The 23,448-nt window shown below is 48.0% G+C and overlaps 2 protein-coding genes across 3 annotated transcripts in view; both read right to left on the bottom strand.

Annotated features, from left to right (window-relative positions):
• COPG2 (COPI coat complex subunit gamma 2) overlaps positions 1 to 2,582 on the bottom strand; it is a 40,198-nt gene extending 37,616 nt beyond the window's left edge. The window contains exon 1 of one of the 2 annotated variants that reach the window (XM_081879719.1): positions 2,411 to 2,582. In XM_081879719.1, the coding sequence (XP_081735845.1) occupies positions 2,411 to 2,447 (37 nt within the window). In that variant the 5' untranslated portion in view covers positions 2,448 to 2,582. Of the gene's footprint in view, positions 1 to 2,062; positions 2,194 to 2,410 lie in introns of those variants that run through there. The other variant, XM_081879718.1, reaches the window with a different exon arrangement.
• A 6,207-nt stretch (positions 2,583 to 8,789) lies between these two features.
• On the bottom strand, positions 8,790 to 22,913 carry TUBAL3 (tubulin alpha like 3). Its single transcript, XM_081880068.1, has 4 exons — positions 22,712 to 22,913; positions 16,272 to 16,515; positions 12,636 to 12,784; positions 8,790 to 10,188 (listed from the first exon to the last, which is right to left on the bottom strand). Exons 1-4 carry the CDS (start codon positions 22,712 to 22,714, stop codon positions 9,208 to 9,210), a joined length of 1,377 nt encoding a protein of 458 aa, XP_081736194.1. The 5' UTR covers positions 22,715 to 22,913; the 3' UTR covers positions 8,790 to 9,207.
• Between the last annotated feature and the right edge of the window lie 535 nt (positions 22,914 to 23,448).

Raw genomic sequence — 23,448 nt, forward strand, 5'->3', positions numbered from 1 at the left:
GCCTGCATTCGCCCCATAGGACGCACACACATTTCCCCTTCATTTTTGGAGGGGAAAAAGTGCATCCTATGGGGCGAAAAATACGGTATATGGCTTTAGTAGAAATGTTACAAGGAATTAATAGATTATTAGAGTATTAAAGGGAAAATAAAGTTAAAATATGTTAAAATAATTATATATTAAAGGGAAAAATAAGGTTAGAATATGTTAAGATAAATTACAGGACAGAAAACAGAGGAAGATGGAAAGGAATTGCTGAAATAGTTAATTAAAGTGGAATACAAAAAGGGGAGGTGTGAGGAGGTCGTTGAAATAAGTAAATGAAAGTTAAGATACTGAACTTATTAGATGTGTTTTAAATTGTGCTTCTTTGGTTTTGTTAATTTAATGTTTGGGGGTTGGTGTTGTGTGGTGTTTTTGTTTTTGTATTGTTTTGTTTTGCTTAATTCTTTGTCTTTCTTTTGCAGTCTTTAAAATGTTCATAAATATTATTTTTTTAAAAAAAACTTCCCTGAACAGGAAACAAACACATAAAATCAATAAAACCATTGATATCTTCTTGTTGTTGTTGTTGTTGTTGTTGGAAGAAATAGCCGGGGAGACCATTATTTGTTTTGTTTTAAATAACTTTCCACAGGGCGGCCTTCCTCCAAGCCCGTCAAAGGTTGGATTAAGAAGAATTAAGTTTGTTGTTATTGTTTATCTGTTTATTGTCCCCCCCCCCCTTTTTTCTGTTTTTGTGTATCATTTTGCTTTGTGGTTTGTGTTATCACTGTGGAAAAGCTAATAAAAAAATTATTAAAGAAAGAAAGAAAGACCAAAATTACACTAAGATGTCACACATTCAAAACTTCCTTGAACAGGAAACAAACACATAAAATCAATAAAACCATTGTTATTTTGTTGTTGTTGTTATTGTTGGAAGAAATAGCCGGGGAGACCATTGTTTGTTTTAGTTACAGATAGGTAGCCGTGTTGGTCTGCCATAGTCAAAACAAAATAAAAAAAATTCTTTCCAGTAGCACCTTAAAGACCAACTAAGTCAGTTCTTGGTATGAGCTTTCGTGTGCATGCACACTTCTTCAGATACACTGAAACAGAAGTCACCAGACCCTTCTATATAGTGAGAAGGTGGGGAGGGGTATTACTCAGAAGGGTGGTGGGAATGGGTGATTGGCAGATAGCTGTGATGAGCCTGTTGACGACTCTTAACGACTGCAATAGGTCTTACAGGAAAAAGCAAGGGGTGAGAAGGTGAAAAATGGCTTTGTCATGTATAATGAGATAAGAATCCAATGTCTTTGTTCAGACCAGGTCTCTCCATGGTTTTAAGTTTGGTGATAAGTTGCAATTCAGCAGCTTCTCTTCCCAGTCTATTTCTGAAATTCCTTTGTAGTAAAACAGCTACTTTGAGATCTTGTATAGAATGTCCTGGGAGATTGAAGTGTTCTCCTACTGGTTTCTCTGTCTTGTGATTCCTGATGTCCGATTTATGTCCGTTTATTCTTTGGCGTAAGGTCTGGCCTGTTTGTCCAATATAGAGAGCTGAAGGACACTGTTGGCATTTGATGGCATACACAATGTTAGACGCTGAGCAATTAAATAATCCCGAGATGGTGTGTGTGATGTTGTTGGGGCCAGTAATGGTGTTGTCCAGGTGTATGTGGCAGCAAAGTTGGCATCTGGGTTTATTGCAGGCTCTGGTGCCAGTGTCCGTGTTAAGTCTGGTTATAGTATTATTGTGGGTTAGGAGTTGTTTAAGATTGGGGGGCTGTCTGGAGGCAGTGAAAGGTCTTCCTCCCAGAGCTTGAGAAAGAGAACTGTCCTTGTCCAGGAGAGGTCCCCACCTTCTCACTATATAGAAGGGTCTGGTGACTTCAGTTTCAGTGTATCTGAAGAAGTGTGCATGCACACGAAAGCTCATACCAAGAACTGACTTAGTTGGTCTCTAAGGTGCTACTGGAAGGAATTTTTTGTTTTCATTCTTTGTTTTGTTTTAAATCACTTCCCACAGGGCGGCCTTCCTCCAAGCCCGCAGCCTAGGGGCAAAAATTCCCCTCACCTACCTCGCGGGGTTGTTGTGAGGAGAAAATAGGGCACGGGGGGAACCATAGGCGCCACCTCGGAGGGGGTGCCAGGCTGCCCACCCCTGAAAAAGGCCTTTGGTACGATCCAGAAGGGCCTCTTCGCACTACCATCTCCCCCCCCTTTCCCTCGTCCTGAATTGGTAGCGCCCGCCCGCCCCCTTTTAACCGTTTTAAACCGTCCCGAGCCAGTGGGCGGGGCAAGCGCCCTCCGGCGCCGCTACGGGGCTTCCGGCCCACCTGCGGAAGGGGCAGCCCACCCTGCCTAGCAACGGGGCCTAGCTTGAGGCTCGGCGCCTGACCACCCTTCACCGGGGCTTTCTTACCCGACTCCTCATCCTTCTTGTCGAACTTCTTGATCATGGCGGCGGCGGCGGCCGGGTAAGCTGCTCTCGTCCCGCTTTACCTCAGCCTACACGCTCGCGGCCCGGGGGAGGAAGTCCCGCCCGCCAGGCCTACTTCTCGGGGCCGCCATTGGCTGGCGGGGCCGCCGGTCAAAGGCGGACGGGGCCACGCCCACTCTTCTCCCTCAGACAGCTGACGGGCGACGCCGGCCGTCGAGAGGAGGAAGTACGGGTCCTCATTTGCATAGGGCACGCCCAGCTGTGGCCACGCCCCCTTATACAGCTGATGGGAGGGGGAGCGAAATAGCGAGCAGCGCGCTGCTTAAAGAGACAGCAGCCCTAATAGGAGGGAAGGGGCGTTTTGCAGCTGCAGGTGGGATTTTAAACGTGGGGTGACGTCATACCCTCCAACCACTAGGGAATATGAAACCCTTTGGCTTCCAGTAGCTCTTTACTTTTGCCAGCATACTTTTGCCGTATAGTTAATTTTCCCAGTAGTGATGTATGGAATTGAGAGCTGGACCATAAAGAAGGCTGAATGCCAAAGAATGGATGCTTTTGAATTCTGGTGCTGGAGGAGACTCTTGAGAGTCCCATGGACTGCAAGAAGATCAAACCTATCCATTCTGAAGGAAATCAGCCCTGAGTGCTCACTGGAAGGACAGATCCTGAAGCTGAGGCTCCAATGCTTTGGCCACCTCATGAGAAGAGAAGACTCCCTGGAAAAGACCCTGATGTTGGGAAAGATGGAGGGCGCAAGGAGAAGGGGATGACAGAGGACGAGATGGTTGGACGGTGTTCTTGAAGCTACCAGCATGAGTTTGACCAAACTGCCGGAGGCAGTGGAAGACAGGAGTGCCTGGCATGCTCTGGTCCAGGGGGTCACTAAGAGTCGGACACGACTAAACAACAACAAGCTCTTTACTTAAAGCTTTGCTCATAAGGCTTGTTCCTTTTTCTTTTTTTTACGTTCAAATTCGGCTTACAGCTGGAGACAGACCTTGTGGGGCTGCTGTTTTCAAAAAACAATTGAAAGCAATATATTCATGTTTCAATGACAGATAGGTAGCCGTGTTGGTCTGCCATAGTCAAAACAAAATAAAAAAATTCCTTCCAGTAGCACCTTAAAGACCAACTAAGTTAGTTCTTGGTATGAGCTTTCGTGTGCATGCATACTTCTTCAGATACTGAAGAACTAACTTAGTTGGTCTTTAAGGTGCTACTGGAAGGAATTTTTTTATCGTGTTTCAATGATTAGTCATGACCAGGCACAGGCAAACTCAGCCCTCCAGTTGTTTTTGGGACTACAACTCCCATCATCCTTAGCTAACAGGATCAGTGGTCAGGGATGATGGGAGTTGTAGTCCCAAAACATCTGGAGCATAGCTGTCAACTTTTCCCTTTTTTAAAGGGAAATTCCCTTATTCCAAATAGGATTCCTCGCAAGAAAAGGGAAAAGTTGACAGCTCTGATCTGGAGGGCCGAGTTTCCCTATGCCTGATCATGACTGTTTCTTCATCCAAGCCCTCTTCCACTCAATCTGAAATCTGATCTCAACAGAAGCTCACCGGGTTCATATCTGCAGCTGCAGACTTTGTGGCTTTAATAATAATAATAATTTATTTATATCCCACCCATCTGGCAAGATCTGCCATGTGGTACCCACAGGTATGCATCTGCCCAGAAAAGATCTTCAGCAGCCCCCAGGGATCACCACCTCTTTCTGAAATTAGACTCAAAATAGGCATTTAGATTTCTCAGACCTGGGAGCCACTTTTAACTCAAGTGCTCATTTGGGGACTTATTTCTTTCTCTATCTCTCTTTCACACTCTCCCCCCTATAGATCATAGAATCATAGAATCATAGAGTTGGAAGAGACCACAAGGGCCATCGAGTCCAACCCCCTGCCAAGCAGGAAACACCATCAGAGCACTCCTGACATATGGTTGTCAAGCCTCTGCTTAAAGACCTCCAAAGAAGGAGACTCCACCACACTCCTTGGCAGCAAATTCCACTGTCAAACAGCTCTTACTGTCAGGAAGTTCTTCCTAATGTTTAGGTGGAATCTTCTTTCTTGTAGTTTGGATCCATTGCTCCGTGTCCGCTTCTCTGGAGCAGCAGAAAACAACCTTTCTCCCTCCTCTATGTGACATCCTTTTATATATTTGAACATGGCTATCATATCCCCCCTTAACCTCCTCTTCTCCAGGCTAAACATGCCCAGCTCCCTTAGCCGTTCCTCATAAGGCATCGTTTCCAGGCCTTTGACCATTTTGGTTGCCCTCCTCTGGACATGTTCCAGTTTCTCAGTGTCCTTCTTGAACTGTGGTGCCCAGAACTGGACACAGTACTCCAGGTGAGGTCTGACCAGAGCAGAATACAGTGGCACTATTACTTCCCTTGATCTAGATGCTATACTCCTATTGATGCAGCCCAGATGACAGTAGCAGTGCAGCTGTGACTCCCCTTAGACCACAGCACAGTACTGGGTCCTGACCCGCAACGTTCAGGGGCAGGAAACCTTTTTCGTTCTCCATGGGCCAAATTTGACAGGTGAACAGGACCACCACGTGACATCATTTCCCCATAACATAATTGATCGGTGGGACTTGTCCTTTGCTTGAGCCATGTTAAAATGTGTGTTGGGGGAGAATAGATGTTTCAGAGTTGGATACGAAAGCAATTGAATAGGTTGCAGTGTGTGCTTAGGTGTCGTGCCCATAAGTTCTTGTAAATGTGCTTGCAACCCTAAAAGTGTTGGTGACTCCTGCTTTTCATACCATGTCAGCTTTCTTTCTCCCTCTCTCTGCGTAACAGGCAGGCTACTGCAGAGTAGACTGACAGCAGAATAGAACGAACACACTGTGTGAACACTAGGGAATAAGTCCCACGAGGAATTATGCTAAAGCGAGTGTACGTAGGGATTCCTTTGGAACCTTTGGGATTCACATTTTCCCCCTGAAACTAGAGTTCCCATAGCCCATCCCCATCACTGCATTGTAACACGAGTTGCTTACCAAAACCTTTTAACTAAGATATAAGGAACTATTTCCTAAAAACTGCTGATGAATGCCTGCATGGGAATAAAACATCATTTTATACACAGCATAAGACCAGACCTAGTATTTGTACAGCTTGCCATAAATGTTCAGCAGCAGAATTTACCCCACCTTGTAAAATGTTTCATCCGCCTAATACGTTACAGTAAGTGCTGCATCAGTTTTTATTCCTGAATTGGCCAGGGAAAAAGCATAAGATGGGTGGTAACCAACTCCTTTCCCCTACTGAGTACAGTGGTGCCCCGCAAGACGAATGCCTCGCAAGACGAAAAACTCGCTAGACGAAAGGGTTTTCCGTCTTTTGAGGTGCTTCGCAAGACGAATTTCCCTATGGGCTTGCTTCGCAAGATGAAAATGTCTTGCGAGTTCTTGCGATTTTTTCCCTTCCCCCCCTTTTTCTAAGCCGCTAAGCCGCTAAGAGCCGCTAATAGCGCTAATCCGCTAAGCCGCTAATAGGGGTGCGTCGCAAGACGAAAAAACCGCAAGACGAAGAGACTCGCGGAACGAATTAATTTTGTCTTGGGAGGCACCACTGTATCACCTAAATTCATTATTACCCCTCCTACATCAAGATTTAGGAACAAAAGAATGTCCTCCAGAAACCTTTCCCTAATAATTACACCTTTAATAATATAGAGTATATATAGAGTATAAAAATATAGTGCTTTGTATGTACTGTACTTCCTCTTCCCTTAAGACCCCTCTCCAGATAAATTGCAGTTAACAAGGATTTTTGGCACACCTCCCATCTAGAGACACTGAATACATTGCTTGAAAGGCATAATTATTCTAGGTTAAGTGATAGAGGGCAAGTGCTTTTCTTAAAGTGTGTAGATATGTCTTGCGGGGCCAGGCAGAGATCCAGTACTGTACTCTTTCCAAGAATCCCAGTAATTGCCATGGAAAATTGACCAATGGGCTGTCTCCTCTTGTCACAATTGAGGGTTCCTGCCATCAAGCCATCTAAACGAAAACAGTGCTACAAACGGCTAGAAAAAGCCAAGCCCCAAAGGTAATGTTTTTAGAAGGTTTCCATTGAAATGAAAAATTAACAAATTCTAGGCACCCTTACTAAGCAGTAAATCCCATTGAACACAGTGGGATTTACAGCTTAACCTGCTTGGTTAACCTCTTGCACAGTCCGCACCAAGTGCATTTTTGTGGTTTTTTAAAAGAGAAATGGCTTCTGAGTAGGGTAGTGACAATTTTTGAGTTTCAGCGTCAGTGGCAGCCTAAAGGTTCTCAGACACTCTAAACTCACAGTGAGTGGCAATCCTCAGGTAAGGAGGGTGTTATGTACTGAGTTGAATAGGATCCAAAATGCAGCAGTCTGATTGGTCCTAGAACAATAGGATTCAGAAAGCAGCAATCTGATTGGTCCTAGAACAATAGGATTCAGAAAGCAGCAGTCTGATTGGTCCTAGAACAATAGGATTCAGAATGCAGCAGTCTGATTGGTCCACAGGAGCCACCCAATCCAGCTCCAGGTGGAAGTGAATCTGCAACCTGATTGGCCTACAGGAGAATCCTGGAATTAGCCAATCCCGTGGGGCCCATTATGTAAATAATGTATATAAAGCAGACATTCTGGGGGAACCTCCATTCCTCCTCACCGCTATGAGCTGAATAAAGAGCATGAAATCCACTCTCGACTCCAAGTATATTTCAGAGGGGGTGCAGGGCACTGGGCACAAGAGTGAGAGGTCAACTTGAATTCCTTACAAGACGTGAAAAGACACAAGGTAGGTCTGAAAAGCAGGAGTGATACTTTTACAATTTGTCACCACCTGGGGTGATGACTGGCATATGCCAAACGTGCCATTCCAACACAGAATTTGGCTTTCATTACAAGTACCTAGTCCTCATGATTGCACAGAGATGCAGGGAAGTGCAGTACACTAATGCAGTGTTTTCCAGAGTGTGCTGCACACATCCCAGCAGGGATGCGAAAGGATTTCAAAGGGTACATGGCAGAATTTCTTTATCATAACGTAACTTAGTGTGTGTGTGTGTGTGTGTGTGTGTGAGAGAGAGAGAGAGAGAGAGAGAGAGAGGTGCCTCGCAAGACGAAAAGAATCCGTTCTGCGAGTCTCTTCGTCTTGCGGTTTTTTCGTCTTGCGAAGCAAGCCCATTAGCGCCTTAGCGGCTTAGCGGATCAGCTGATAAGCGGCTTAGCGGATCAGCTGATAAGCGGCTTAGCGGATCAGCTGATAAGCGGCTTAGCGGATCAGCTGATAAGCGGCTTAGCGGATCAGCTGATAAGCGGCTTAGCGGATCAGCTGATAAGCGGCTTAGCGGCTTAGAAAAAGGTGGGGGATGGAAAAAAACCCCGCAGGAACTCGCAAGACATTTTCGTCTTGCGAAGCAAGCCCATAGGAAATTCGTTTTGCGAAGCACCTCCAAAACGGAAAACCCTTTCGTCTAGCAGGTTTTCCGTCTTGCGAGGCATTCGTCTTGCGGGGCACCACTGTATTGTATTTGAACTAGTCGAGACAAAGTATTGCGGAAGAACGATGTCAATCAACATCTGATGATCTCTTTCTACCAGTCCACCATGAAAGTGTCCTTTGAAAGTTTGACATCAATTTATAGGAAGCGCCCACAGAGGGTGGTGAATACAGCGCAAGATATTATAGGCTGTCCCATGAATCCGCTGGATGAAACAGCGGAAGAACGTTGCCTCAGGAGAGTGAGGAAAATTCTCAGGGATGATTATTCACACCCTGGCCGGCACTTTCTTGATCTCCTACCCTCAGGCAGAAGATACAGAAGCATGATTAGTAGTTCCAACAGGGTAAAGAACAGCTTCTATCCATGGGCTGTTAGGCTGCTGAATGAAAAGATAACAGGGCAACTGACTTTTGGGTTTGGTGGGTTGGTATCAGAAAACGAGGGGAATTAAGACTAAGAGAGCTGAGTAGGAGGTGCTTGTGTAATCTCACTGTATACAAGTTGTACAAGTGACAATAAAATATTTCAATTTCAAAATAGTATTATTAGAACTATTCCCAAATCACCAGCTTTCAATAAGGGGTATACTGGTAAGACTCAACTCCCAAAAGGAATATGCAATTACTGTATGTTTGGGGAACACTGTGCTCATGAATATAAGAGCCAAACTAGACGCAACGGCACAACTTGGTTTTTAAAAAATCAAGCACAGCAGCCTCAATTTGGACCCTGGCGTTGCGGAGGGGGCAGGTAAAGGAGTTTTAACATTCCCCCTCCCCCGCTGGTGTGATCCCAAACCAGATTAGGGTCCTCGTGCCTGCTATTTGCCTCAGAAAGGAAGCTCCCATACTAGAGATGTTCCACTTTTTTATTATTAAAGTACAAAGAAGCAGATCACAGCGTCTTCTAATAATAAAGGGTACTTCCCCCCCTTACCCATTCTCGAGTGCGCAGAAGTGATACAGGACAGCCAAGCCTCTCCTGCACCCGTCCCCTCCGAAGATCCGCACTCGAAAGAGTTAATTTCACATAATTCTAAGATAGGAAGTAAAGATTCAAAAAGCTACAAGGAAGTGCCGTCTAAACAAAGTACAATGTGTTAAAGAGTCCTTACGCTACACAAGTCTTGTAAGAGATACAGTAATGTTTATTACGGGGTGTTGGGGTTTTTTTTTATTTTTAAAGAAAGAGTCAACAGGTTTGGTTCACCTCCCCATCTTAGCCCAGTTGCATGCAGGTTTGGCCCATACAGCCGCGTGGCCTTGGGTTTAATATTCTTCCTCAGCATCCTCTTCCTCCCCGTCCGCAGAATCCCTCCCGACTTCCTCGTAATCCTTCTCCAGGGCAGCCAGGTCCTCCCGGGCTTCGGAAAACTCCCCCTCCTCCATGCCTTCCCCAACGTACCAGTGGACAAAGGCCCTCTTGGCGTACATCAGGTCGAACTTGTGGTCCAGCCGGGCCCAGGCCTCCGCGATGGCGGTGGTGTTGCTTAGCATACAGACAGCCCGTTGCACCTTTGCCAGGTCCCCCCCGGGCACCACCGTGGGCGGCTGGTAGTTGATGCCCACCTTGAAGCCGGTGGGACACCAGTCCACAAACTGGATGGACCTCCTGGTCTTGATGGCCGCGATGGCCGCGTTGACATCCTTGGGTACCACGTCCCCCCGGTACAGGAGGCAGCAAGCCATGTACTTGCCCCGGCGTGGGTCACACTTCACCATCTGGTTGGAGAACTCGAAGCAGGCGTTGGTGATCTCCGGCACGGAGAGCTGCTCATGGTAGGCCTTCTCGGCCGAGATGATGGGGGCGTAGGTGGTCAAGGGGAAGTGGATCCTGGGGTAAGGCACCAGGTTGGTCTGGAATTCTATCAGGTCGACGTTCAAGGCGCCGTTGAACCTCAAGGAAGCCGTCACGGACGAGACGATCTGCCCGATCAACCTGTTGAGGTTGGTGTAGGTGGGGCGTTCGATGTCAAGGTTGCGGTTGCAGATGTCATAGATGGCTTCGTTGTCCACCATGAACGAGCAGTCGGAGTGCTCCAGGGTGGTGTGGGTGGTCAGGATGGAGTTGTAGGGCTCCACAACGGCCGTGGAGACCTGGGGGGCAGGATACACAGAGAACTCCAGCTTTGACTTCTTGCTGTACTCCACCGATAGGCGCTCCATCAGAAGCGAAGTGAAGCCTGATCCTGTTCCTCCGCCGAAGCTGTGGAAGACCAAGAAACCTTGGAGGCCGCTGCATTGGTCAGCCTGCATCAGGAAGAGAAATTTGGTTATTAGAGATGGCTGTTGGTAATATAACAGCTCGATTAGTAAGAACGTTGCTCAACAGCTATGTGATCATGTACATATGCACAAAGTGGGACCAGGTTTAGGTGCTAACCATGGTTTGCCCAATTGGGGTATCACAGCAAACTGTGATGGGAGAAAACCAGGAAGTGGAGGAGGAGGGAACCCACGGCACAGTCCCAAGTTGCCAAACCGTGGTTTGAAGGACTGGGTTTGTGGCACCTGAACGTAGCCCACCTTAAAGCAGTAGGGGATTTGAGAGAAAACACTCAGTGATCCCAAGAGTCAACGAGTACCTCTTCTAAGTCAGAGCTCCATTTAACCATTACTCCTAAAAGCAAACCATTTGAGATGTTAGAAACACCGGAAGTGGAATCCTCTAGGTACATAATCACTGATCTTCTGGACACTGGAAGGAGTCCAGAGTGGTGCAATGCAAAGCAGACCTGGACACAGAGTCGGAGGCTGCAGGACACAAGATGTGGAGCAGGATCTGGGGTCAGGACCCAGAGATGACTGCTGAGGCAGCTGGACAATAACTTCCACTGGAAATGATATATAACGAGATGAAAAAGATGTTGAAATATACCGTATTTTTCGTCCTATAGGGCGCACCGGCCCATAGGACGCACCTTGTTTGGGGGGGGGGGGCAAATGAATAAAAAATATATATTCCCCCCCCCCAGCCGCGGCTGCTGCCCTAAACCTTCTGCACACCTGCCCGAAGCACGGAGCACCCTCCAGAGGGCTCCACGTGCTTCAGGCTGCCGCCCCAAGCCTCGCGCGCCCAGCGGGACCTCCCGCCAGGCGCGCAAGGCTTGCAGACACTCACCCGAAGCGAGCGCTCTGGAGGGCTCCGCATGCTTCAGGCGGCAGGCTGCTGCCCCAAGCCTCGCGCACTCAGCAGTACCTCCCGCCGGGCGTGCAAGGCTTGTGGACACTCGCCGGGGCTGCAGGCTGCTGCCCGCAAGCCTTGTGAGCCCGTGGGAACTCCCGCCGGGCTTGCAAGGCTTGTGGATAGCTTCCTGAAGCCTGGAGAGTGAGAGGGGTTGGTGCGCACCGATGCCTCTCGCTCTCCAGGCTTCAGCGAAAGCCTGCATTCGCCCCATAGGACGCACACACATTTCCCCTTCATTTTTGGAGGGGAAAAAGTACGTCCTATGGGGCGAAAAATACGGTACATTTATAAAAAAAACAACAACCAGAACCATTTTTACTTGGCATTGTAAGTGAGGACATTAATAGATAGGACAATAAACTGTTTTTATATGCAACAACAGCAGCAAGAGTATTGTTGGCACAGAAATGGAAACAAGAAGAACTACCGACAAAAGAATAGCAGACGAAATTAATGGACTGTGCAGAATTGGATAAGGTGACAGGAAGTATTCAAAACCTGCGGGATCAGAGATTGAGAATCTTTGAGGGGACTGGAGTAAATATATGAACTACTTGAAAAGCAATTGTAATCAACAGATTATGCCAGTAGGATTGCAATAAATTTGTAAGGAGGACTATATGAAACATTGCAAAGAAAACTATGATAGGAATTATTAGTGAAGGAGTATTAAATGTAATACTGAAAATAATGAAATGCAGATTAAGTGATAAAGACTGGAAAATCTTCAGATGCAGTTGATGGAAGTCCAAAACATTGTATAAGATAAGAAAGTGTGTTATATGGTTTTTGGAAATTATATATAGTTTTTGAAAAAAGAACTTCCACTGGAACTTCCCAGATCACCAAGGCCTCTTGAGCCAGAGCCTGGATGTCTTGCACCGCTCATCACCAGTCCAGCAGCTCATTAGGAGGGAGGCTGTGGCGTGCTGGAGGAGTGGCCACCACCTTCAGGCCAGAGGTTGACTCTTTAAGGCTCTGAAGCTCTCTCAAGGGGGAGGAGCCTGGATACAGAGGCATGCATGTCTTCTAATAGTCTGGTAGTTGTTCTCTTTGGCATCTGGTGGGAGGGCGTTCCACAGGGAGGGCGCCATCACCAATAAGGCCCTCTGCCTGGTTCCCTGTAACTTGGCTTCTCGCAGGGAGGGAACCGCCAGGAGGCCCTCGGAACTGGACCTCAGTGTCCGGGCTGAACGATGGGGGTGGAGATGCTCCTTCATATATACTGGGCTGAGGCCGTTTAGGGCTTGAAAGGTCAGCACCAACACTTTGAAGTGTGCTCGGAAACAGCCCCTATCTGCTCAGTTGGAGCTGCCTGTGCTCCTGCATGTTTGGACCAGCCTTGCCACTTTCCCCATCAGACCAGTTGACAACACTGTGCACAAAAACCCATCCCATGTGTCTCCAGTTTGGCTCCAGCCTGGCTATGAACATTTGTGAATTAAGCTTTTACGCCATCCTGTGGCATAGGCATTAGCGTGTGTGTGTGCGCACGCAGGGGAAACTTAACCATTTTGCGAATCCTGCCCAGGACTGTGTCAATGATCTCTTTCCCGATGGTGTAGTGGCCTCGGGCGTAGTTGTTGGCCGCATCTTCCTTGCCGCTGATCAGCTGTTCGGGATGGAAGAGGGAGTGATAAGGCCCAGTGCGGATTTCATCTGTAGGGAGAGAGATAAGAGCAGGGGTCAGCAAACTTTTTCCGCAGGGGGCCGGTCCACTGTCCCTCAGACCTTGTGGGGGGCCGGACTATATGGGGGGGGGAATTCCCCCAACGAATCTCCCCTCCCTTCTTGACAGCACCAGACGACCCCCGGTGGCTGCTTACCTGTGCCTTGCGAGCGGCAGGGGCCGGCAATGGCGGCGACGTGATAATAATAACAATACTAAATAATTTATTATTATTATTATTTATTATTTATACCCCGCCCATCTGGCTGAGTTTCCCCAGCCACTCTGGGCAGCTCCCAATCGAGTGTTTAAAAACAATACAGCATTAAATATTAAAAACTTCCCTAAACAGGGCTGCCTTCAGATGTCTTTTAAAGATAGGATAGCTGCTTATTTCCTTCACACCTGATGGGAGGGCGTTCCACAGGGTGGGTGCCACCACCGAGAAGGCCCTCTGTCTGGTTCCCTGTAACCTCACTTCTCGCAATGAGGGAACCGCCAGAAGGCCCTCGGCGCTGGACCTCAGTGTGCGGGCAGAACGACGGGGGTGGAGACGCTCCTTCAGATATACTGGACCAAGGCTGTTTAGGCTTTAAAGGTCAGCACCAACACTTTGAATTGTGCTCAGAAACGTACTGAGAGCCAATGTAGGTCTTTCAAGACCGGTGTTATGTGGTCATGGCGGCCGCTCCCAGTCACCAGTCTTGCTGCTGCATTCTGGATTAGTTGTAGTTTCCGGGTCACCTTCAAAAGTAGCCCCACATAAAGCGCATTGCGGCACAAAAGGGCTGGCTCCAGAGAGGGGCTGCTCTGCTTTAAATAGCGCTCAGTTACCTGCAGCTCCTGTCCCTTGCGAGTGGCAGGGGCTGGGGGCGTCGGCGGAGGGACGATGAGCGGCGCAAAATTGCTGGCTCTGGAGAGGGGCTGCTTAAAATGGTGCTCAGCCAATTGTGGCTCAACAAAGCCCAGCCCCCTTCCTCATCTAGGCAGGGCAGGGAGAAGCCAGGAGGAGGGAGGGAGGGAGGACGCGCCGTTGTGTGTGGGGGGGAATGGCGCAGCCCGAATGATCAGAATCCCCACGCCGATCTACACGGCAATTCCCGGACCATCCGCGGGCCGGATCCAGAAGGCAGTTGGGCCGGATCCGGCCCCTGGGCCTTAGTTTGCTGACCCATGGATAAGAGGGAGTCCACAGGCACAATAAATAGGAAAATGCCCTTTGTTACTCTACTATGGAGTACCCTCCAACATCTCTTGCCATTGGCCCTGTTGGGTGAGGTTGTTGGGAGTTTTAGTCCTCGACATCTGCAGGGCGCCATGTTTGTCCTGCCTCTAACAGTTCGCCTACTTTCACAAAAACCCAAAAGAATGTAGTTTGCTTCTGTAGTCATACCTCGGGTTGACGTAGCTTCAAGTTAAGTATTTTCGCGTTGCGCTCCGCGGCGACCCGGAAGTAATGGAGCGCATTACTTCTGGGCTTCGTCGCTCGCGCAGACACTCAAAATGACGTCACACACATGTGCGGAAGCGACGAAACGCTACCCATGCACGTGCACTCGCGTTTTACGTTTACTTCAGGATGCGAACGGGGCTCTGGAACGGATCCTGTTCATATCCAGAGGTACCACTGTACATTAGACTCACCCCCGGAATTGCAACCCATTATTTCAGGGGCAAACCTAGACTCTCCTCCCAACGCGCATTTGTGTACACACACAAAAGCTGGGAGCTTCAATAGCACCCCTCTGAAGGCTCCTCCCCCCGGGGGGGGATTCAATTAGTCTCCCTGTAGCTACGGCACTGCTTTATTTAATCATATGCTGCGACGTTGTCAAATCATAGCAAGGGTAAGGGGGGGAGAGAACACAATGCAAGGAAAATAGTTTACAGTCGTACCGCGGAAATCAAACGGAATCCGTTCCAGAAGTCCATTCAACTTCCTAAGCGTTCGGAAACCAAAGTGTAGCTTCTGATTGGCTGCAAGAAGCTCCCGTAGCTAATTGGAAGCCGTGGATTGTCCCCACTGGACATTCAGGTACCAAAGGACGTTCGCAAACTGGAACACTCACTTCCGGGTTTGTGGCGTTCGGGAGCCAAAACATCCTAGTACCAAGGCGTTCGGGATCCAAGACACAACTGTACTTGAAGTCTCCAAACATAAAAATAGCTGGACAACTTACATTCCCACCAATAATACAGGTTTTACAGGCACAGCAGCCTTGCCCGCAAAAGTGGCAAGGACGGTACTGTGGTACCTCTGGTTGCGAACGGGATTCGTTCCGGAGGCCCATTCGCAGCCTGAAAAGAATGCAACCCGCGTCTGCATGTGCGCGGGTCACAATTTGCCGCTTCTGCGCATGCGTGTGATGTCATTTTGTGCATCTGCGCATGCGCGAGCGGTGAAACCTGGAAGTAATCCTTTCCGGTACTTCCGGGTCACCGGGGGACGCAACCTGAAAAGATTTAACCTGAAGCAAACGTAACATGAGGTATGACTGTTGTAGCCTAGTGGCCCTGTACATACCGTATTTTTCACTCTATAGGACGCACTTTTTCCCCTCCAAAAATGAAGGGGAAATGTGTGTGCGTCCTATGGAGCGAATGCAGGCTCCTTGGCTTCAGCGATAGCAATGCGAAGCCTCCGAAGTGCAGAGGGAGAGCTCCCCCCGCGCTCCGGAGGCTTCGCGTTGCTTTTGCTGAAGCCGCCTGAAGCCCCCAGAGTGCAGGGAACTACCGCTGCACTCCGGGGGCTTCAAGCAGCTATCCACAAGCCTTCAGAGCGCAGCAAGAGTTCCCGCCGTGCTCCGAAGGCTGCAGATGGGGGTCGGTGCACACTGATCCCTCTTGCTCTCCAGGCTTCGCTTGAGAGGCGCTGCACAGTTTTCCCTCTCTGTGCAGCACCCCTTCAGCGAAGCGGGGGGAGAAATGGAAGGGGCTCCGCTGAGCAGAGAGAGGGAGAATTTTTTCCCCCTGTTCTCCCCCTCCTATGGTCCGGTGCATCCTATAGAGCGAAAAATACGGTACTTCCCATGCAAAAGGTTCCTGGATCTAGCCTCTGCATGTGGAATTTGCTGCCAAGGAGTGTGGTGGAGTAGGTCTTTAAGCAGAGGCTTGACAACCATATGTCAGGAGTGCTCTGATGGTGTTTCCTGCTTGGCAGGGGGTTGGACTCGATGGCCCTTGTGGTCTCTTCCAACTCTATGATTCTATGTAGATTCTATTCTATTGGTAGAACTGGAAAATACTCCTGCCTGAAAACCCGCTCTTTAACTCTGAAGTGGAAGAAACAGCCATTTGGGTTTTCTGTGGATTGCTGTTCGCCCAGACCTGTTCTTGGAAACAAAGAAGTTTGGAAGAGCCTTAAGGCAGCTCTCTTGTATCTTGCGCCCAGGTGAGTTGGCAGCACTCACTACTGGACATCGACAAAGCATCCCAGAGGTCGTTTTCATCCTAATGGATCTCTGCAGATGATATTACCTATGACAGTCGGTTCCAAGTCAATGAAGACTGCCCTGGGCACGTGCTTCCCTGACGCAGTCTCGCAGAAGAACGTCTCGAAAGAAGCGTCCACCTGCTCCGTCTCTGGCAGGATTTTGGGAGCTGCCTGGTTCCCGGCGATGGTGCCGTCTGTCTGAATCCCATGTTCCAGGCAGTAGAGCTCCCAGCAGGCATTACCCATTTGAACTCCAGCTTGGCCAATGTGGATCGACAGGCACTCCCTCTGGGATGGAAGGGGACAGAGAGAGAGACGCTTTAACACCCTTCACCAGCAATAATAATAATAATAATAATAATAATAATAATAATAGTAATAATAGTAATAATAATAATAATAATAATAATAATAATTTATTATTTATACCCCACCCATCTGGCTGGGCTTCCCCAGCCACTCTGGGCGGCTTTCAACAAAATATTAAAATACAGTAATGCACCAAATGTTAAAAGCTTCCCTGAACAGGGCTGCCTTCAGATGTCTTCTAAAAGTCTGGTAGTTATTTTTCTCCTTGACATCTGGTGGGAGGGTGTTCCACAGGGCGGGCGCCACCACCAAGAAGGCCCTCTGCCTGGTTCCCTGTAACTTGGCTTCTCGCAGTGAGGGAACCGCCAGAAGGCCCTCGGTGCTGGACCTCAGTGTCCGGGCAGAACGATGGGGGTGGAGACACTCCTTCAGGTATACTGGACCGAGGTATGCTGGACTGAGCATAACCTTGGGGTGAATTCTTGGCAGAACACCAATTCTCTCTTATTTAATACAGTGGTACCTCGGGTTACATACGCTTCAGGTTACATATGCTTCAGGTTACAGACTCCACTAACCCAGAAATAGTGCTTCAGGTTAAGAACTTTGCTTCAGAATGACAGCAGAAATTGCGGTGCTCATCTTGCTTTACTGGCCAAGGGAGCCGGCATACAGCTTCCGGGTCATGTGGCCAGCATGACTAAGCCGCTTCTGGTGAACCAGAGCTGCACATACAAACGCTGTTTACCTTCCCGCCGGAGCGGTACCTATTTATCTACTTACACTTTGACGTGCTTTCAAACTGCTAGGTTGGCAGGAGCAGGGACCGAGCAACGGGAGCTCGCCCCGTCACAGGGATTCGAACTGCCGACCTTCTCATCGGCAAGTCCTAGGCTCTGTGGTTTAGACCACAGCGCCACCCGCGTCCTTATATTCAGGTGTATCCTAGAGCAAAAGATACACCAGGAGGCTTCGTTTGGTCAGAATAGAGTGCAAACTTCCATTTTTAATGCTAAATACCTTCGTCCTGGTAAATGAGCCACCGTAGTCACTAGAGGGCCATGAAAATTTGTATCCCAGGTTTTTTAGACTCGTCTGCTTGTGTACTATCTGAAACCAAAGGTGCACATTGGTTGCCAGATGTGATTCCCCTCCCCCAGCTCGGCTGATAAACCTTTGGTCTTATGATAGCCACGTGTTTAAAACAGCTCCTTTATTCCTAAAGAGATTCCATCCTTATCTTTTGTGGCCAGCGATCAATAATAGACCTTAACTGCAATAAAAATCCATGCTGCAATGTGCTGTGCCAGAGACTCTTTGTGGGAGGAGCCTCCGGCCTGGATTGGATGAGCTTCTGTGATGTCACAGAGGGACAGGGCAGCCAGGAGAGATGGGGATGGGGAAATGTGTGTGTGCTTCGCTACCGTGGCTTTTCATTTTTACCAATCCTCATTTCTACACCCAATTTGTGAATTACCGTATTTTTTGCTTTATAAGACTCACTTTTCCCCTCCTAAAAAGTAATGGGAAATGTGTGCGTGCCTTATGGAGCGAATGCAGGCTGCGCAGCTATCCCAGAAGCCAGAACAGCAAGAAGGATTGCTGCTTTCATTTTTTTTCTTGTTTTCCTCCTCCCAAAACTAGGTGTGTCTTGTGGTCTGGTGCGTCTTATAGAACGAAAAATACGGTGTAAAAAAAAAAAGTCTTCGGGAAAATTTGCCAGCATTTCGTGTGTCTTTCTCCTACTATACACATTTTTTTTATGCAATTTTGCCTACTACTCGCATTTTTGCAAAGCAAATCCAGATTCAGTAAGCCTGCCTTTAAATGTGAACGGAATCAAATTTATCCCCCGTCCCTGGGAAAAGCTTAACTACTGTTGCCTGCGCTGCTCAAATCAGAGAGTCTATGAAAGGAGGAGGCAGGAGCCTGGGGCAGAAGGCCAAAGATGAGCTGTATTTTGTGGTGATGGTGAGGAGGACTAATGTGTCCAAAAGACAACATAATCCAGAGGTGGAGAGAAGATTGCCAGAGGGAGAGACACAGACAGAGACAGAAACACACACACACACACACACACACACACACACACACACACACGTGTGGAATCAGGCGTAGCTGAGCAAAATTCAGGTTTACATACCAGTTTCAAATATTATTACCTTACTTTCCCATCTATAAGATGCCCCCATGTATAAGATGACCCCTATTTTGGGGGACTCAAATTTAAGAAAATGGGGTAAGATGCCACAGAGTTGTTGAGCTTTTTAGGGGGAATTACTCAGGGTTGTTGAGCATTTTTTAGGGTGATTGCTGAAAATCACTCACCTGCACGCGTCGCTAAATCCGACTCCCGTCTGTCCCATCGGCAGCAGAAGCTGCCAATCACACGCCCAACTGCCGACGCATCAGCCAATCAACACCACCCATTGACGCAGCAACCAATAACACACACAATAGCCGCTGACAGCCCACATCTGTCTCCGAAGCAGGTGCTGCAACCTTCCTACATCTTGACTTCAGCCCCCAGATGTGTATTGTATTGTCTCTCGATACAGATGGATGCCATTGAATGTAAATCAGCCAAAAAGCTTGGTTATAGAGCAGCCTTTCTCAACCTGTGGGTTCCCAGATGATGTTGAACTACAACTCCCATCATCCCTAGCTAGCAAGGCCAGAGCTCAAAGATGATGGGAGTTGTAGTCCAACAACATCTGGGGTCCCACAGGTTGAGAACTGCTGTTATAGAGAAACATTTTTGCCTGGTGCCTAAAGATATTTAAGGAAGGCACCAGACAAGCCTGGCTGGGGAAAGCATTCCACAACCGGGGAGCCACCATTGAAAAGGCCCCGTTCTCGTGTTGCCACCCTCCAGACGCCTCGAAGAGGAGCCACACAAAGAAGGGCCTCAGGGGATTGCTGGGTTTGGGTCATTTCATAGCCAGCAACATTGCTTTAAATCGTTGTTAAAAGATGTATTTTAAATTGTTGTAACCCACCCTGGGTTGTAATTGTAAATTGTTGTAACCTACCCTAGACAGCATCTTAAAAAGCAGAGACATCACCTTGCCAACCAAGGTCCATATAGTTCAAGCTATGGTTTTCCCAGTAGTGATGTATGGAAGTGAGAGCTGGACCATAAAGAAGGCTGATCGCCGAAGAATGGATGCTTTTGAATTATGGTGTTGGAGGAGACTCTTGAGAGTCCCATGGACTGCAAGAAGATCAAACCTCTCCATTCTGAAGGAAATCAGCCCTGAGTGCTCACTGGAAGGACAGATCCTGAAGCTGAGGCTCCAAGACTTTGGCCACCTCATGAGAAGAGAAGAAGAGGAGTTTGGATTTGATATCCCGCTTTATCACTACCCGAAGGAGTCTCAAAACGGCTAACATTCTCCTTTCCCTTCCTCCCCCACAACAAACACTCTGTGAGGTGAGTGGGGCTGAGAGACTTCAGAGAAGTGTGACTGGCCCAAGGTCACCCAGCAGCTGCATGTGGAGGAGCGGAGACGCGAACCCGGTTCACCAGAATACGAGTCCACCGCTCTTAACCACTACACCACACACCACACCACAAGAGAAGACTCCCTGGAAAAGACCCTGGTGTTGGGAAAGATGGAGGGCCCAAGGAGAAGGGGACGACAGAGGACGAGATGGTTGGATAGTGTTCTCGAAGCTACCAGCATGAGTTTGACCAAACTGCAGGAGGCAGTGGAAGACAGGAGGGCCTGGCATGCTCTGGTCCAGGGGGTCACGAAGAGTCAGACATGACTAGACGACTAAACAACAACAACACCCCGCCCTTGGCATCTCAGGGTGAAGGGCAGATAATAAACATTTGGCTGAAGAGCTCTGTGTTTTTCAAACTAAGGGCCCTTCACTTACAGATGTCTCTGTTATATTGAGCATCTATCCTGATTCGTTTGCAAGGAGATTGGATAACATTGGCTAGTTGGTGTGCATTCATCCTGGCTTGTTTGCAGGGAGTGGACAGATGATGTTGCATCAAAGCAAGCACATCTTCCTGACATTTTCCTTCTTGCAAAGAAGCCCAAGCTTTTGGCAAAGCAGGTTTGTAGCTCGAGCTCTTGATCGACTATCATTGCGCAACCAGGATTGGCTGGAATGCAATGGAATCCTACCCCAAACTAGGAACATCCTGGAAGCTCCCCAAACTGATGGAAGCAGGCCGATCATCCTGGTTGACCATAAATGCAGTACCGCTTCCATTCAGCTGTCCTGAACTCCCGCAGTTACTTTCGATGACTCCACATAGCGCCTTCCCTTTTTGTTTTGTTTTTTTAAGAGGGGGTTGTGGCAAGACTTTGGTTCAGAGCCCAGAAATGGCCCGAGAGACAAGAGCGCCTCAATAACAGGTGTAAAACCCGGCGAAATCTGTTCAGCATATTTGAGATGCCACGACCATGACACATGCGTGCTTTTGGGGTGGAGAAATAAAGCAGAAGAAGAACAATTTTTTTTTTAAAAAAAAGAAAAAGCTTTATCCCAGTGAGATGACTATGGTCAGCCACAGCCTGATCCGCGTTCTTCCAACTGCGGCGAGATTATGAGTCATGTGTCAAGAACACAACGCGAAGGATCAGAGGAGAGTTCACCCAGTCCTTCGCTCCCTCCCTCCTGCATCCTACAACCGTCAGCCCCGGGAAGGCTACAGGCGATCCAAAATGCGAGATGACCGCACCAGCTTCTGCTCATCAGATCTGACAGCTGCTTTTCACGCCGCCCTCCACAACATGCCACAGTCCCTGCCCATCTATCTATGATGGGAGTTCTAATTGTAGCTCTTCTGTCCCAATTTGCTGGAGTCACTCGGGACATTCCTTGCGGCCAGCAAAGAAGAGAAGTCTCCCCACTCCCCTTTTTCCTCTCTCTCAACAGTTTGCCAAGTGGTAGCACCTGCTCCCAACGCAACCACAGAGCAAGGAAGCCAGTCTGGAATTGCAGAAGATTTCCTCGGTCGGAGACAGCCGTCTCTTGGCTTCCACGTGCAACTGTTAAAGCATACCACCCCCCAACTTAAAAAAATTAAAATAATAAAAAAAAGATTAATCCGTTTCTGCTCCAGGACCATACAAGATCAAAATTGTACAGTGCTTTTTTTTCTCCCCCCTCCAGGAATTCCAACTAAACACTGTTGGACTGGCAGGTTTTCCTAGTTAAACTTCCATGCAAATACTCAACTGGGCAACTTGATAACAAGAGAACAATAGGTCTTTGAATCCAAAATTTTGCTGGGTTAAGGAGTGAAGTCACAGCTCAGAAATTCAGCTCATGCAATATAGACTTCCAGAACTGCCCTGTCAGTGGACCTGGGCCTACTCATGAGTAAAGACCAACAATGGATCTGCTTTTTGGGATAAAGCACTCTAGATTTTTGGACTCCCCCTACACCCCCTAAGCAGCTATCTTAATTAAAATCCATTAAGATTAGCATAAATAAATGAAATGCAAGCAGCAGTCCTTTGGAAGAGCTTCCCAGAAGTTTAGTTAAACTTTTTTTGAGGTTGTCCGAGAGTCTATACTTTTGAAACATTCACAAATAATATATATAATTTTTCTTTTTCTGGAAAGGGGGAACAGCTCTATTCTTTTAGCATATCAGCCCTTGGGATTACAGTAGACAAAGGCAATATGGCAGTTTCCTCTTATACAGGGGAGGGGAATAAGGGGAAGAAATCTGCAAAAGTACAGTAATCTCCTACCTAAACCATGCTCATAACTGAAGTGTGAAATAATGTAGGGGAAAGGGCAGGAGGAAAGGGGAGGTGGAAAAACGAGAGCGGGACTTTATACAGCAGAATAACACATTTTATGCCTCTAAAGATCCAGAGGGAAAAGAGATCTCAGCTGTCAGAAAGGAGACCCACAACTTTGCAAGAAGATCAGCTAAGCCCCTGAAAAGAGAAAAACTAAGGGGAGGGGTGTGCGGAAAAGACCCCCCCTCCCTCTAAACCTCCCTTTTGCTACTGCCTAGCTTTTACCTTATAAGGAGCAAACACCAGCCCAAATGAGCTTAAAGTCTTCATCAATAACCCTTCCAGAAAAGTTAACTGAAAGTTATCAAAAAGATCCACAGCTCAGATAAAATCAATACATACAGCACTCAAGCGACAGTTTCTAATCCAAACGAGAAACTACAATGCCATCAGCTTACCATACTGGTTCTATACGCTTGCTAAGATTCCAGCAAAAAAACAACAACCAGCTGCTTTCTCGGCTCCCAGCAAATTTATAACCCAGCAAGAATTGACTCCACCTGAAGATGAAGTCCTCTCCTCATTTAAAGCAACAGAGGCGCTTTTTCAAAAAATGCCAGGAAAAGGCTGGAATCGGCCGCAATAGTTTGCTACAGGCTTATGCCTCTGCTTGCTGTCAGGTTCGGAGTGAAACGGCTGCTGAGAAATCCTCACATCCTTTCTGAGAGCATCCCTCAGAAAACAGGGGAAAGAATGGCTACTATGTCCCCAGGAAGGATCCTGCACTGTGCACACTTTTGGTGGTGGTGGGGAACCCACAGGTGTCGGTTTTCCAATACTGCCAATGTGTTGTTGTTGTTGTTGTTGTTGTTGTTATTATTATTATTAATATCCCGCCCATCTGGCTGTGTGTCAGGGCAGCTTCCAAATGAATATTAAAAACAATACAGCGTCAGACATTAAAAGCTTCCCTAAACAGGGCAGCCTTCAGTTGTCTTCTAAAAGTCTGGTAGGTGTTGTTCTCTTTGACATCTGGTGGGAGGGCGTTCCACAGGGCGGGCGCCACCACCGAGAAGGCCCTCTGCCTGGTTCCCTGTAACCTCGCTTCTTGCAGGGAGGGAACTGCCAGAAGGCCCTCGGCACTGGGCCTCAGTGTCTGGGCTGAATGATGGAGGTGGAGACGCTCCTTCAGGTC

This window comes from Podarcis erhardii (assembly GCF_964252035.2).
Source record: "Podarcis erhardii genome assembly, chromosome: 10".
Lineage (NCBI taxonomy): Eukaryota > Metazoa > Chordata > Lepidosauria > Squamata > Lacertidae > Podarcis > Podarcis erhardii.

Bases quoted from the DNA above. Each gene is read 5' to 3' on its own strand.
- TUBAL3 (XM_081880068.1), bottom strand. The intron at 12,785-16,271 runs GTAATATCATCT...CTCTCCCTACAG, and splicing joins CTTGGAACCGACTGTCATAG to ATGAAATCCGCACTGGGCCT. The intron at 10,189-12,635 runs GTTAAGTTTCCC...TTCCTGATGCAG, and splicing joins TGGGCAGGATTCGCAAAATG to GCTGACCAATGCAGCGGCCT.